Genomic DNA, 16012 nt, shown 5'->3' with positions numbered 1-16012 from the left:
CGTTGCTCTGAAAAGTTGCTCTTTAGGGCCGAGTACATATGGGGACTTCTTGTTTATCCTGGCTTTTATTTCTGTACTGTTCAGCCTTGGAGAGTTAATGGGACAGAAAAAGATTAAAATGCCCCTTCACACTGCCTGATGGTCTCAAACCCTGATGTGTATCAGGAAGCTTAAGTACCTCACTATCCCCTTAGTCCTTTTAAAGCCTTTGATCACTGTGCAGTATCTCCTACCTGGCTTTTCTCCAAAAGGTGATAAGCCCCGGGTTTGATTTTTAATTGGGGTAACTGATAGCAGGAAGGAATCTGTACAGATCTGAGGGTGTCCTTCACACAACTCTGACCCATTATTCTGGTGCTCAGAGTCTGTCTGGCGGAGGAACCTCGGAGCTGCTGACCCTATGAGGAGGTTGTGCCTGCAGTTTTCACTCTTGGTTTTGGCCCTTTTGGGGCAAAGCTCACTTCTGTCACTGGAAGAAGCATTTACCAGTATTGACACAGAGGACTGGGGTAGCTGCTAAGAATACAGCTCCCTTAATGCCATTCCAGCTTTGCAGAGAGATCAGGATAAAGCTCTAAGCAGGCAGCTCCATTTGGAGCCAGGAGTTGTCGCCATGGCAATGTGCCAGCAGGACAAGGGGAGCAGGCAGGACAAGGGACAAGGCTGAGCTGCTGTCCTACAGCCACCTTCTGCCATGCCCAGGGCAGCAGTGGTCAGGAGATAAATCTCTCCCCTGTCCTTTGGAAGCTGTTTACTTGCTGGACAGGATCTGTCAGGATCAGCTCTTGTACCCCCTGCTCCAGGTTTTGGCTCTCCTGGTTTCATGTTAGCTCCCTAGCAGGATTCCTCTGTGTGTTTTAGGTGGGGAAACTGAGGCACTGAGCAGGGTAGGGACTCTGCTAGAATAGCTGCTGTGATCCCAGCCATGGTAAGAAGCCTGGGACTCAGCAGTGTGTGTTTGCCTTGCAAGGGGCACTTCGGAAATCAGGGCTGAGGTTGAGGTTTGCTGTGTCAGGGTGAGTGCTGCAGGGCACAGAGAGAATCCCTCCCTCAACTTCATGGATTCTCAGCAAACAAAAAGGAACACGGGGGAGATATCTCCTGCTTCATCTTCCCTCTTGTGGGGGATTTTTTATTTTTCTCCTTCCTGGGTTTCTCATGTGTGAGGTTTCAGTTTTTCTTCGCCCTCCCTGTGCTTTAGTGGAAAAATCACCCCTTAAGAGGGTCCCTGGGCCTTGTCAGGTCAGATCCCTTCACACCTCACTGCTCATGTGCGGCTTGGCCAGTGCTACGCTTTCTCCTGTGTTGGGGAAGGGAGGGAAGCTGATGGGTGTTAAACTTTAAACAGGGGCTCTGCACACTCGGTGCCTCCAGATCGTGCTGCTTTTGCTTGTGCCCTTCCCTCCCTCTGTGAGTGCCTGCCTGGAAATTCACCATTACCTGCTGAGCAGGGGACACTGGAGCAGCCCAGCCCGTGTCCACACTACTTCTCTTGGCCATGGAGCTGGCTGAGACCTTGGTGGCACCAAGGCCGAGAGCTGCTGGGCCTTCCACAGAGCCCCTGCACACCAGTGGCTTTCTCAGCATCCCGCCGCCTCTCCAGGCTCCGTTGGGCTGCGCGCTCCCTCTGCCCTCCCTCCTCTCCTGACCTCTCTCCTCTGCCTTTGTGCATCCGCAGGTGGTGACAACGCTGGGGAGACACTGTGAGTCCTGCTGACCCCCGGCTGGGGCTGAAGGCTGTTCAGAGGATGAGGATCCTTCCCAGTCCGGGGATGTCTTCGCTGGTCTCTCTCGTGAACCTCTTCTCCGTGCTGCTGATAGGCTGCGTGGCTGAAAGTAAGTGACTCTGCTGTCCCTCTTTTTTCACCCCTGGAGAAGAAGAGCAGGAGCAGACTTGAGTGCTTAGAGCCAGCAACACGTCCCCCACCTTTTTAGCATTAAGGGACCGCTTGGTATCTGAGGATGTTTTGTTTATCCAGCATCTTTAACTTTCTACCTGCGCCTTGTGTTGTTCCCAGTCCCACCTTAGAGGGACATTTTGTGCAGTCAGGTCCTCACAGCCTGCTCTGAATCCTGGACTGCTCCTGAGGCTGCCAGAGAGCTGGAGAGGAGGGAAGGGAACTGCCTGACAGCTCTTGCTGGAGCTTTCCTCCTCCTTCTCCTGGAGCTTTCCTCCCCCTTCTCCCTCCCCATCTCCACCCAACTCTCCCATATTGTCTTCTCCCGCTCTTGCCTTTCAGACATCTGTCAGACTCTAGTGACCATTGTCATGTTGCTCGCTGGGGCTGGATTCAGAACAGCTTCCAAAGAAAGAGCGTTATGTTTCTTCTTTCCCTGAGTGGACCAGTTCCAGTTTAACACAGTTTTTATCTTTGCTGCCTTTCAGTTCTTGCTTTAAGAAATGAAAAGAGGAAAGAAAAAAAAAAAAAAAGCACCGAAATCTTCAGCAGCTTGAATGTAATGTTCCTTCAACATGAAGGCTGATCACTCGGGATCAGTGGGGAATAGGCTCTTCCAAGCTGATTGAATTATGACTTTTTTTTTTACCTCCCCAGCAAAGCTGCTTGAAGCTGGTGAGAGGGCTGCTCTGGTCAGCACAGCCCTTGACAGCCTTTAATGTAATCGCTTCGTTATCGGGGTTTATTAAGATGACGCGGTCACGGGGGATTGAACAGATCCTCAACCTTTTGTTGCTGGGAGATTTTGTTTTTTGAACAGTGCTTTCTCTCTTTTCAGTAGGCAAGTGGGGTTATGTTTGACCCTGCCTCATTCCTGAGTTTTGTTTGGTTTCATGCTTAGCCCCTCTTAGCAGGGAGAAACGTTCACGTGCAGAAAGGTGAATGTTCCCTTTTGTTCTTTTGCATTTAGTAAGCCTGGGAAGTGAGCTGGGCTGCATGGCCTTGTGACTTCAGTTCTTCTGTGGATTTGGTTTGGATTTAATCTGTTCCTGCTTCTCTGGGATGAGATTTCAGAGATTCCAGCATAGCTGGAAGATCCCACATGCTGTCTGACTGTGGTGAAGCACTTTGGGTGGCAATACACCTTCAGGAAGGGCTGATGCTGCTCAGGCACAGAAGGCACCAGTTGCATGGCCCAAGCCCTGCTGAAATCTGTCGCTGCTTAGCAGACAGGTTTCACTCTTCTGCAGTTCTGCAGTGTCCTTGGATCCTGAACTGTGAGGTTTTGTGCTTTCTTCTTTCCTCTTGCTGCTCACACATGGGAACTGTGCAGATTGTAGGAGTGGGTGCCTGAGGCAAGGCTGCTCTTACCTGCTGGACCTACAGATGAGGCTGGGCCAAACGTGGGCTTTTCTCGCAACTTGGAGAGCCTGTCAGCACCTCCCTGACCTCCTCTGCCCTTGAGGTGCTCCTCGTTACATGCCAGTGGTTTGAATGGCTCTGCAGCTGGTGATGGTGAGTTGAGAGCTCCTGGTTTTGGAGGGGCTGCTGAACTCTGCCTGGAGAGGCCTGACCTGTACCAGGCTGGTTAGTACCATCCAAACTGGGCTGCAGAGCTCCCCAAACAGCTTTGTCACAACTGCAGAGACTGTGTGAGGAGCTGTCACTCTATTCTGACAATGTCCTCTCCCATCAGATGGCTTAGGGCTCTCTCACACTGCCTCTCCTGTAATCCCTTGGCCAGCTTCCATTTGGCTGGTGCTTGCCACCACGCTGACCCCATTTCCTGCCCTCATTCACCAGAGGGGCTGCAGGGCCTTGGCAACCATGCCAGGCAGTGCCCCTGTCCTGCTGGGAAGCCCCTATCCCAGGTAGAAAATCCCTGGGACACTGGGAGGGCACCAACCACCTTCCTTCCCATCTTGGTAGGGCACTGTCTGCCACTGCAGCAAAACTCAGGGCTGGAAGCTCCGATTCCCCTCCTCCTTCAGCACAGAGGAGCTGTGGCCTCTGCAATCAAAGGGCCATTAAAATACTTCCCTTGTTTCTGAGGCTAATTGATCTCCGTCAGTGATTTAAATCTTTCTGTGGCAGGAACATTCTATTTAAAGGAAACTGCTATTGAAATTTTAAAAAACCAAAGCACCACACTGCTTTGTGCCTGCTGTTCCTCCTCATGAAGCTGAAGAGGAGAATAATTGGAAGGTATAAAGCAGACCTGCTCCTTCCCTTTTTCTTTGGTTGCATGTGGACACTTTCTTTGTTTTTTCTGTGTGGTGAAGGGCAACCACAGAACTGGAAATGGCCAGCTCCCTGATGATCTTCAGCCTCCTCTCATTCACTGGAACATGTTACCATTTTGTTAAGGATTTGGCTGGTTGTATGAGTAACATCAATGGGCATTAACTGCAGTGAGACAAGGGATGCCTTCTCCAAAAGCTGTGCCCTGATGTGTGGCACAGCCAAAGAGGCAAGCCTGGTGCTCCTGGGAGCTGCTCAAAAACCAGAGAGCACAGATGAGTGCTGGGGATGGTCCAGGGAGAGGAATGGTTTCCCAAACTGCTGACATACCTGGGCACAGAACCAAGCCTTGCTGTTTTCTGGTCATGCACCCAGCCCAAGTCATAAAACCTCTTCAGTGAGCACCTTCAAACATCTCATTCTGTGCATGTGCAAGGTCAGTCTCGTTTCACAGCTGCCCAGTTTGTTCTGCCTGCACTGAGCAGGTTACAGCTGCTTTTGACCAGAGCTCAGAACAGTGGTCAGGTACTCCTGTCCTCCTGTGCTACCCAAAGGAACAACAAGCCCATATTAAGTGCTTCTCAGTTGCAGATAAAAAGGCACTTACTGTATAGAAATGCAGTAATTTTATAAGTGAAATCAGCATGCTTGCTGTTTTCAAGTAGATTTTTCCCATTGATTAAACCTTTGCGTTTTACAATAGTGCTTTGCTAATTGGTACTTTGCATACACAGAAGGCTGGTGTGTGGCTCTCTCCACCCCTGCAAAGATTTAATAGCAGTTGCAGTCATGAACATTACTTATTACTTAGATTTCCTTCCTTTTATAAATCACGTTACAGAGCGCTTACTAGCACCCTCTGAAGTATTACCATAAATAATTAAATCTAAATTGCAATTGACAAAATAAAAGGAAAAAAAGCCCCTTTTATGATGCATTACCCTAGCTTTCTTCCCTTTTAATTGCCCTTGCTCCATCGTTAATTTGCAGAACACAGTAATTCATGCTGGGCACACGTGTGCGGGGGCTCTCGTGCTCGGTGCCTCCGTGGAGGTTGGCAGCAGATGGCAGCAAGGGTTGTACCATGCCTGTGGGGCTTGTGGAGAGGATGGAAAACTTGTGGTGGGTTGGAAGAGGAGCTTGTGGAGGTCCATGCTCAGGCTTGGCAAAGCTGTGTTTCGGGAGCTGAAGAATGGTGTTTGGAGTATGTGTGATCTGTGCTGGGGCTGCATGGCTCCTCTGAGCTGCAGATCAGTGTCTTCCAGGTGTATCTGACTCCTCTTCTCTGCCTGGTCCCTCCTGTCCTCTTATCCAGAGAGAATTAGCTTTTAGCTCTGGAAGCCCTAGCTTTGATCTGTCATTGGCCAAGACAGCAGTTGTCAGATAAAATGGTAGTAAAAATCAAGGAGGCTCCATCTTACGACTTGATAGACATTTCAAGACAGCAGCAGTGGGAAGTGAATCTTTCTTCACTGTGGGAGAAAGCAGCTCCATTTGTGAAGGTTTGAGACTGATTTGTGACAGAGCAACCACGTTGCCCTGAGAGAGAAGGGACGGTGTTGAAGTGTGGTGAGGCTGAATTGCCCCACAAGTGGTGGGGGTACATGGCAGTACCTGCTGGGAAAAAGGGAGCCAGAGGGATCCAGGAGGGGTAGCAGAGGGTGGGGATATATAGGAGGTTTTGTGGTTTGTTGGTAGGTGATGGAGTTTCTACTTGCAATTGCACACTGTTCCTCCAGTGAGTAGCATCTCAGTGTGTAAGAGGAGGCAGCATCTGAATTGCATCCTCCCAGAAGGCAGAGATCCCTCCTTCCCTCCCCCAGCTCCACTTGCTGCTTGTGTTCCCCCTGCAGCAGTTGCCTTTGTAGACAAGGAGACACCTCCTTGCTGTGCTTGGTTCTCAGTTCCCCTTTCCTTTGTCACCTTCTCCATCTGCCAGCTGTGATCCAGCATGTGGTTGCTGAGGGTTCTGGACTACTTGTTGTCCTACTCAAGGACACAGAATTAAGCTTCTGTGTCACCTTGTTTAAGTGCCTGATTAAATTAAGCCTTGCCTGCCTAGATCAAGTGATGGATCTCTTTTCTCTCTTTTTTTTCCTCCCTGTCTTTTTTTTAGATAACTCAAATTGGAGAGTTTGTGTCTTCTGTAGGACCAGGAGAGGAAATAAATCATGTTTTGAAAGAGCTTCCTTGGGGGCAGGGGGGACTGCCACCTCCCAGGTCTCAGCTGTGCCCCAGATGACAGATGCTTATTCGATTTATCTCTGCTGAGGAGCACCTGGGGACAGCAGCAGTCACGGGTGTTTGGGACCCAGTCATGGGTGTCTTTTTCCCATCCAGAGGTTCTTGTTGCTCAGCTTCATTAGATGGCTAAGTTAGGGGAAAAGAGCATCTGTTTGTTAATAAACAAATGGCTTGTGTGAAAATGTCATCTACATAGCACTTGTGACAAAGAAAATGTAGATCTTCAGCATACCTGGATGTCAAAACTAGGGTTTGCACTCTGCCTTGGGCTTTACCAGAAAGCCAGTACTTCTTTGTGATATTCCCCTTTGGCTGTGCTATCCAGCCAGGCAGTTCTTGCACATGCTGCCAGGAAGGACAGTATCTTGCTGGTATCTCACCAAGACCTTGGGTCAGATCAGCTTTTCCATCTTTCTGGCAAAGCCTTGGGTGGTTGTGTCTTTTCAAACCCAACTAGATATGTATCTTGGGTCACTAAAGGGAATCTGGGAGGGTATTCCCACCTTTTTTGTGGCCTGGCAAGCCCAGCATTTTTCTTAGAAGGCAAAGCAGAGTGGTTTTCAAGGACGCCTGACCAGAGGAATGTTGTTCTCCAGTGTGTGGGATGGAATCTGGGCTCAAGTTGGCCTGGGAGGCAGAGTCTCCAAAGAACAGTTTTATTTACTCTATGCCACTCTTCCCCTCCAGTCAAGGATGTTCTCTTGAAACATAATTGGTCTCAGTTCCCACCTTAGAAAGCTGTGATGTTCCCTGCACTGCAGCTGCCTTTAATTTGGGGGGATTTTTTTTAAGTTCAGGAAAACAGTCACTTTTATGCCTCCTGCTGTATGTGGTGGAGCTGACCATCATACAGACCGTGGGCTGGGTCAGGAGTCAGGAGCATCCTTGAACTTTGTGACCCCTCCCTTCCTCCTTTTGCTTGTCTAGATTTGCATTCTTCAGCTAGGGCTTCTCTTGCCATGCTGTTGTCCAGTGTAATTAGTCACAGCCTTGGTTTGGGGTTCTCATACTGCAAACACTAAATAGTCATGTTACAGTTTGGCAGAGGAGCCTCCTGCTCTGTCCAAGGGCACAGCAGATGCCAGTGTGACTATGGAAGAGATCACAGCTAACCTAGACCTGAAGGTTGCCAGGAGAGAGACTTATAAGTATGTTTTGGATGGCCACTGCTAAGGCTTTGACAGAGGATATTGCAGTGAATGATTTGAACAGTTGACATGGAGGAGCAGGGATTGACCTCTTTTCACAGGACTGTTGCAGAGGGAATTTTTAGCATGTCTCATCCTGCTTGTTGCAGAGGTGAAGTGTTGCTGTTTCATACAAGGTTGGGTGAAAACAGTGCCTCTGATTCCGTCTCCAGCACACAGAATCATTTCTATCCTTTTGAGATTGAAAGGAAAAGCAAAGCTTTAAAAAAGAAAAAAATAAATACAAGGAGCTGCAACTGGTTTAGCATTCCACAAAGTTTCTCCTAGTCTTCCAAACCTTTAATTGACTCAGAGGCATAAAATTGAGAAGGGGAGAGAGTGAGAGAGCATGCGGAGTGGCGCGAGCAATTTGAATAATTTATTGTCCTTTGAAGTTGCAAGAGAAATTTCAGCTGCCTTGGGGAGTAATTTCTCCCCATTCTGAAAGGGTTTCTCCTTATTTTAAACTCATTCAGAGGATGATAGTTTTGCATTTTCTGCATGATTAATGAGTATAACTCCCCCTACTCTCATGCAACCTCTAAAGAGTGGTGGGGTGGTGAAACTTGGTGTTTTTTTAATTAATCAAGTCAAATTAATTTGGCTGTGTCCTCTTCTTCTCTCACCTCTGTTAGAATTCATGTGTTTATACATAAATTAGTCTGAGCATGCTATTAAGTGTGCCAGCGCTTACAAATCTTAAGCTTGGACTTTGAGTTGTTTGAATGACTTTCTCAAAAGATGGTGTAGGTTTTTTTCAGTCCAGCTATTAAAGATCACCTTGAGACTGGTGCTTGTGTGATCCCCCAGTGAGCCAGGAAGATCCTTCAGCTCTCATATTTCTTTGTCTGTCTGCGTGGGTAGGATCTGTTTGGTTTTGAGGGCTTTCTGTTTGGGGTTTTTGTTCGTTTGGTTTGGTGGTTTTGGTTTTTTTTTTAATGAATGCCGTGATACTCTCCTTTTCTTCTAAGATCTGCTAATTGTGGTTAGTTCCAGTAGCTGCCACTTGAGGGACTGCCTTCACCTGGGAGGGGAAGGCATCTTCTGCCCTGGTGTCTGGAGAGGCTGCATTACAGCCTTCTGATGGGATCCATCCCTTGCATCTCTCCGCTTGTGTCAAACACAAACAGAAATCTTTCCTGTTCTAAAAAAGCTTCACCTTCCTCCATCAGAGTCTGACAGAAGACTTGAAGAGGTCCTTGTTGTTCTTTTTCCATGTTTCCATTTCTCTCTCACTCATCTGTTGCAGTTCTTCTGGCTCACTGAATCTCTAGTTATCCCAACACTGAGTTTCTTCAGTTGCCACTGTACCGTTTCTCACCACTGTTGTCAGGTTCTTTTTTTTGTTTGTTTTTTTTTTAATAAATTCTTTTGTCTTGATGTGCCCGCTACAAATCTGAATGATGAGTACTGTGGTTCAGAGACAGAAATTGTAATGACTTGTGTGGTTGGATCTGAAGTTCATGATTGTTAAAGGTTGTATTCATCCATTAGTCATGGCTTTATTAGGTTCTGGTTTCCTGTTTTCAAGATCTCTCATCTTGACCTGCCTTGCATTGATGAGTTCTACAAGCTCTCAATACACTGTTAAAACCCAGGTCAAGGTGTTTCAACCCTGTATACCAGGAGTCTTTTTGTTCCATGGAAAATGTACCCCATTTCAAAAATAGGTACCCCATTTCAAAAACTGAAAGTATCCCAAATCCTGTGCTCTAGGAATTGTACCTTGCTCTTTTCCTGTAGACCAGGAGACTTCTTCTCTGCTTCAAGGAAAGAAGCAGGCAACAGCCAGTAAGTAGAAATAATCTAGCTTTTTTTTTACTGGATTAAAAGAGCAGAGTTTTGTCAGACAATGTTTTATTTATCTGGTGTGCCTTTCATCCCCAAATGACCCCTGCATGTATTAAACAGCAAATCTTGGTTGGGATCATTCGTCTGTAGTGTTGCAGCCCCTTCAGAGGTGGCAATGGGAGGCAGGGGACCAAGCTGTGTGTTTACATTTTGCAAAAGTCTCTGTCATATCAGTAAACCAAGGATCAGAACTGATCTCCCTGATCACATCCTCAGGGTTTCTAGCACTGTGCTTTCTCTGAAAGACCATGAGATGCAGAAGCTTGTAGCAGTTTGTTTTCCCCTCTGCTGCTGACTCTGCTGTCACTTTTCAGTGGCTCAGGACCTCTGCTGGGCTATATTAAGATGGCACAGCCCCCCAGGAGTGGGGATCCTTGCTCATTAAGCTTTTTCTTCTTTCAGGCTTGTCCCATAAGAGGTGGTTTTTCATGTTCTGGTATCTCCCATAGGCTCCTGTTCTTTAGTGACTCAGAAAAGTTGAAGCTGAATAAAGAGCCAAGTCTGCTGCAGGTCGGGGGTGAATCAAGCTCCTCCAGGATGTCAATATCAATGGGATGGTTGGAGCAGAAGCTGTCCTAGTAACATGGCAAGGGAAGGGAGAGCTCCCTGCCTTAAGCTGCTGATTGCAAACAATTTGGGATGGCAGTTGTGACATTGATGGACAAGGGGCCCTCATTAAACTGCCAGGATAGCTCCTTGGGTTTCTTGCTTTGCTCTGGGTTATTATGCCTTGTTATAGGACTTGTGGACAAATATGGAATGAGATGTTACAGCTGATGGAAAGCACTTGTGTACCCCAGGGTCCTGCCCTTCCACATGGCTGAGGCTCCTGTGCTGACCCTTCAGCAGCTGATCCCAGGGCTGCTATCATACATGACAGCATTGCTTGTCTGCTTCAGCTCTTGCTGGTCACAAGGAGGAACTTTCTTCCTGGCATTGTGTTGTGATCCAAGAAGGTGAATCCTGGCCAGAGATGCATCTACCTTACCCCACCTACTTGGTCCTTAGCCCCTCAGTTTGGTTTGTACCAGGAGGAGAGGGTGCAGCCTCTCTGTGCTGGGTGCAGGCAGTAAGCAGAGAGGGAAGTGGTTGGCAGTCCTGGAGCTCTCTCCATCTGAATTGGTAAGAGAAGGGAGGTGAGGAAACTGAGACATGAGGAGAGAGTATTTGTGGAGTGGGGCCACAGAGTGCCTTGAAAAGCAAACTCAATTTTGTATCTTCTAGGTCATGTTCTCTTGTGTGCATATTCCATATGCTGCAAAGTGCTGTCTCTTTTCCATCCTTTCTTGCCTCACATGCAGGGTCCTGTTCTGATGCTGAGCCCCAGCTGCTTGCCACATTTGCTGTCCTCGACTGCCAAAATCCAGATTCCTTCACCCCAAAGTTAGTCCCTTATTGCTCATTCATTAAGCTGAAGCTCACATGGTGCTCCAGGCTTCCACCATGCCAGAGCTCTCACAGTATGGGGAGGTACCAGATACCTGTTTTGTTGTTAGGGTGGGAAGAAGAACGCCCAAAATACCATCCCAGTCCCCATAGAACAGAGACAGCTCTGCCCTGTCCTGTACAGCAGTTTGCATCCTGTATGTGTGTATCATTTCCATAAATCCCAGCTGGAAGAATGTTTTCCTTGGCTGTATCAGGGCTGGGACTGATGTGTGGCAGTGACAGATAACCTGTGTGTTTTGGAGAGAGGTGGATCGTTTCCATACGTTCAGAGAGATGATTGTAGCCTGGAGAAGTCCTGCTGAACCTGGATAACTTCATACTAACTTCTGTTCCTAAGTGATAAGGCACAGTCCCATCCCTGAAAACTAACTGTTTAAACTTCTGGTTTAAACAAACCAGAAGGAAGGATTATGCTTCCCCTCCAGCAGGCAGGATAACGTGTTTTTTCTCACCTTGGGTGTCAAAACTTGGAATAGATCTTTGGTAGCCTCAGTCTCAACCTGCCTCCACTGCTTCAGGCTCCTACCTCCTCTTCCAAAGGGTCTGTATTGCAAAGCAGAGCCTGAAGGCTGCATGAATGTGCCAGCTCCCCAAAATTTCAAGCCTCATGTCAGGAAGAGCTTGGCATGGTGCTAGCTATGAGGGGTCTGCTGCCTCATCCTGGCTTAGGGGAAAGGGGGAAGCTGGCAGCACAGGCAGGAATCCTCAGAAAGGAGCAGATTTTGAGGCTGTGGGGCAGCCAGTGTAGCAAAGGTGGATGAAATGAGTTCTTGGTCTTTCTCACCCAGTTTCTGCTTGTGTTAAATCCCATGCTGGGTTGCATCCTTCTGTCCTTCCTTCTCTGAGAGCTTGCAAGAAAGGAAAAGGGGGTAATCTTTCAATGACATTGCCTGGTGTCCAGTGAGGGGAAAGCCTGCACTCCCCTGTGCATAGCTCAGCTTTTTGGAGCCGGGGAAGAGCTTTGGTGCAGCAGCAGCAGGGGAATAGCAAGGTGGAAGTACTGCACTTCTGACAAAAATGTCCTCGGTCTTTTTTTACCCCAACCTTTCCAATGCCATCTCCCTGAAGAGAGCCAAGAGCTGCTGACAGTAAGAGGAAGTCTCTGTCTGAAGGCTATAATTATCCTGTCTGCCTTCCCAGAAAAGGCCAGTTGGGGAGCGAGCGGGCTTCTGTTTCATGGACCTGCCCTGCATTCTGCTGCCTCCCCAATTACTGCTTAATGGACTTTTTATGATGATAAGACGACTGGGTTGGAGAGAAGTTATTGACGGGGAAATGGAATATAATTCACTCCCTGTTTGTTTATTCTGTCAGAAACCCCTCATTTTAATTTTATTTGTGAGGCACTGAGAAACAGCCCTCGGGAAAAAAAAAAAAGAAAAGTAGAAAATCTTGTCAGTAAAACCATGGATTTCAAGGGGACCAGAGTCTCTGCAGGACCTCTCCAAAGGGTATTTTCAATCTTGTTGAGTGCCTTCACAGAGATCCTCCCCACTGCCTGCATCAGTCTTGCTCGCAGTTCTCACTCCACTCATGAAGAGAAATGTAAATCCTGGAGCCATCTTTCTTGCCTTTACCCCTCTTGCAAGCTCCCCCACACCCTAATGCTGCTGCTTTGAGATATGTACCCATTCCAAACCTCCCATCCTTGCTCCCCACTCTCCATCTGTCTCATATTTGGCTGCTCTCTCCTGTTTTCATGTGCTCTGTGCTTTGTCTCCTCTATCTAATCTTCACTTTCCTGCCTCTGAACATCTCCTTTTTCTCCATCTCGCTCCAGTTCTCTTGCATTTTCCCCACTGATCTCTCCTCTCCCTATCCCTGATGATTTTCCCATCCTTTCTGTCCTCTGCTCCCCCAGATTCAGTAGGGTGACAAAGCTGTTCATCTGGCCATGCCTCCCAGGCTGTCCCCAGCTGCTCAGCACTCCCAGCCCTCATTGCAGGGCATCCCAGCGGACCAGAGCAGCACAAACATGTGCACCACGTTTCCTAAACCAGGAAACCAACACTCAGTGCATGGCCAGACCAGGATCTCACAATCCTGGAGAGGTTTTCCAGGAGGAGAGATGAAACCACCACTGCCCAGGGCTGTAGTTGTCGGAGTACCTTGTGCTCCTTCTCCAATTGTGAGCCTGTCAGCAGTTGTAGAAAAACAGAGATGGAGTTTCACTAGATCAGCAGAAAGTTTCAGCCCAAAAACCAAAGGGAAAGGGAGGAGAAGAGGGGGGTTTAACCCTTTGCATGGCTGTGAGGATGCCATCGGATTGTTTCATAGATGCTCTTGAACTTAGTAAGATATGAGAAATAATGAAGAGAGATGCCCCCATTCTAGCTAACATGATCTGGTGTTGGGAGATTGCTAAGATTTTCTCTGGCATCTGCTTTTCATCTTCTCCCTCCAAGAAATACCTGTGGAAGAATGTCCCTGAGATCTGTCTCTTGTGATTTTTCATGGTTATTTTGTTTTGCTTGTATTACAGTATTTAGAGGCTGTAGCTGTGTGCAGTACCACCTAGGGTGCTGAGTGCTGAACAGATCTGTTCTGTGACCATCCTTTACTCCAAATTGCTTGTAGTGTCTAGACAAAGACAGGCAAGCAGGCAGGTGTGAGAAATGAGGATTGTCACCTCCGTGTGGCAGACTGAGATGTGGGGAAGGGTGAGTGCCCAAGGTCAGCCGAATTTGCGTCAGAGCCAGAGATCTGAATCCTGCTTATGGGAATCATCTGGAGCCTGGAAGAGCAGATTGGGGTGTGCCAGTGCTAACAGCAAAACAACACTGACCATAAATGGTTTAATGGCCTCGTCTTTTGACTTCGTTCTTGAAAGGCGGAGAGGTGTGTGTGCATATAGACACAAAAAAGGGTAGGTTTTGATCTGTTTGTTATTTTTGAGCTAGAAGAAAAGTGGTCATTTGACTAAAATGCACTGGATCTCTCTTATAGTGTGGGCACACTCTCATGGTGGGCAGCTCAGAGGGGAAATGTCACACTCAGCACCACGGGGACATTGGTTGAAGGTCCAGATTAAATGATGGGTAAAAGGATGGCTGCCCCATGCATTCAGGAAGGCTGTGAGAAACTGGCAAGAAAATGACTTGCCTGTTGAGGTCTTGCTGTTGCTTTAATTTCTGTGGTGTGTTTGGGGTTCAGTGGTGAACCCCTGTGCTCCCCAGGGAGTGGGTAATGAGTGTTTATTTACCAAGAAAGGAAGTGAACCCCCAGCCACTTCATGTGTCAACACCATGGCTCAGCTGGACCAGCACATGGACCTCCACCATAACACTTGTGCCAGCAGCACACCAAGAATTGGAAGCAAAACCTTTGAAAATAGGATTTTTGTGTCTGGCTTTCTTTTGTCTCTATGGATTTGTTCTGCTGTGGGCGAGGGACCCTTTCAGCCAGGCTCCCACTGCTCTGTGTGCTGGGGCCAGATGAAAGAATAAGTGGTTTGTCTTTATTTGTGGCCCATTGTTGAGGTGCTTTTCCTGGGGGTGGCAGGAGGGGGGTGTTCAGCACAGAGGTGAATTTTGCCATCTGGAATCAGCACTTGGTCCCTGCTGTGTGGTGGGAGATAAAGGGAAGGAGCTGAGGGGGATCAGAGGTGTGGAGAGGGGCAGAGGGACACACACACACTACCCAATTCTGCCCAAATCTGGGATAATACAGCAAGGTGGTCAGGGACCATCCTCTGGCATTTTCCTCAGGGTCAGACAGGCCTGGTGCTGGTGCTATGGCAGCTTTGGGCCTCCCCTGTGTGGGGGGGAGTGGGTGGAAGGGTACAATGGCGGACATGTTGTCCGTCTCCCTGTGGGAGCAGCTTTCTGCCTGGGACCTGCCCCAAAGCTGGCAGGCTGTAGCCCAGGAGGGAGGAGCACTTCAGGCCATAGTTAGTCTTCCAGCCATTTCTGGCAGCAAAATGTGTGGAGTTTTCTCTTCCCTCATGATGGAGGTGGAAGGTTGTGTGCCGCTGGCTGGGCCCGGGCCTGTCAGGACTGAGGGTTTACCTCACGAACTCCGTGGCGAAGGGCAGGTTCTGGCTTTGTGTGTGTGCTCATGGAGGCCGGGCTGGAGGGGCAGGGGGCTGTCTTCAGTCTGCTCTTGTTAGCCAGCCCCATCCATTTCTCCAATTGCCCCGTATTTCTGAGCCAACACTGAGGCATTTTGGCTGCAGGAAGGGTGGGGGATGTCAGGGTATTGATCTGGGAGGCTGACACAAAATGCTTTGAGAATCAGTTTTGTCTCAGACCCAGGAAAGTATTTCCCCACCAGGACCTGCCTCATTCCTTCATTCCTGTTCAAGCTCACTGCTCAGCCTTCCCTGAAACTACTCAGTGAGCTGCACAGTGGGTAAGTGCTGCCACAGTGCTTTGCACATCCCTCTGCACCACCAGAAAGGATTCAGCTGCCTTAGCTGAGCCAGTTTTTCAGGCTGGCTGTCCCATTTTGTGTCTGTAACATAGTGAGGTAGTGTAGAGACAGAGCTCCTGCTCTGTGGTGTGTTCTGCAAGGCTAAATGTACCCCCAAAGTCCTTGTCATTGCATAAACCCACCCTCAGTGCCTGCATGAGGAGCAGCCATCTCAGTCTGGAGACCTACAGGAGGCAAAGGAAAAGGCTCCATGGCACAGGTTCCTAACTCTGCTTTTTCTACCCCCACACCCTGCTCCCCTTTAGCTGTCAGCTCAGATATGTTAAGCCCATTTGTGCTCCTGCCTCTTTCCCATCCTGCAAACCACCTCCGGGTCTTCTATCCCTTTCCCTGGCTTTGGCTTTTGATGTTTCAGACAAGCATATGGTGGCCAGCCTGTCTCCCTCACTCCTCGTCCATCATTCACTGTTCACCATGGCAGCAATTCCTGAGGGACATTTGGGTTTAAAGGGTGAGATGTCCCCTTCTTTCCCCCACTCTGACATCTTTCAGTCTTCCTTGCTGTAAAGTTTCTCAGACTGTTTTGTCATCTGTGTATCATTAGCCAGGGAGATGGTGGGGTTAGTTTGGGGGTTTTTTTACTGCATTCAAAACTTTTTCTGCTTTGGTGTAATGTGAAAGAAGGCAGGAAGGAAGGATGGAAGGAGGGGTAGGTGAGGCAGCAGCTTTTTCCTCTTCTGTGAGGAAAGCTGCCATGGCTCGCAGCCCTCA

At 48.5% G+C, this 16012-nt stretch overlaps 1 protein-coding gene across 22 annotated transcripts in view; it reads left to right on the top strand.

The window, feature by feature from the left end:
* Positions 1–16012, top strand: part of PTPRS (protein tyrosine phosphatase receptor type S) — a 156473-nt gene that overhangs the window by 58297 nt on the left and 82164 nt on the right. For all 22 annotated transcript variants that reach the window (XM_071727895.1, XM_071727897.1, XM_071727903.1 and 19 more), the window contains one exon: positions 1679–1836. In XM_071727895.1, the coding sequence (XP_071583996.1) occupies positions 1749–1836 (88 nt within the window). In that variant the 5' untranslated portion in view covers positions 1679–1748. The remainder of the gene's footprint in view (positions 1–1678; positions 1837–16012) is intronic.

Source organism: Heliangelus exortis, chromosome 28, assembly GCF_036169615.1.
Source record: "Heliangelus exortis chromosome 28, bHelExo1.hap1, whole genome shotgun sequence".
NCBI classification, from domain to species: domain Eukaryota; kingdom Metazoa; phylum Chordata; class Aves; order Apodiformes; family Trochilidae; genus Heliangelus; species Heliangelus exortis.
The sequence above is the reverse complement of the archived record's forward strand: the minus strand, read 5'-3'. Positions and strand labels throughout refer to the sequence as shown.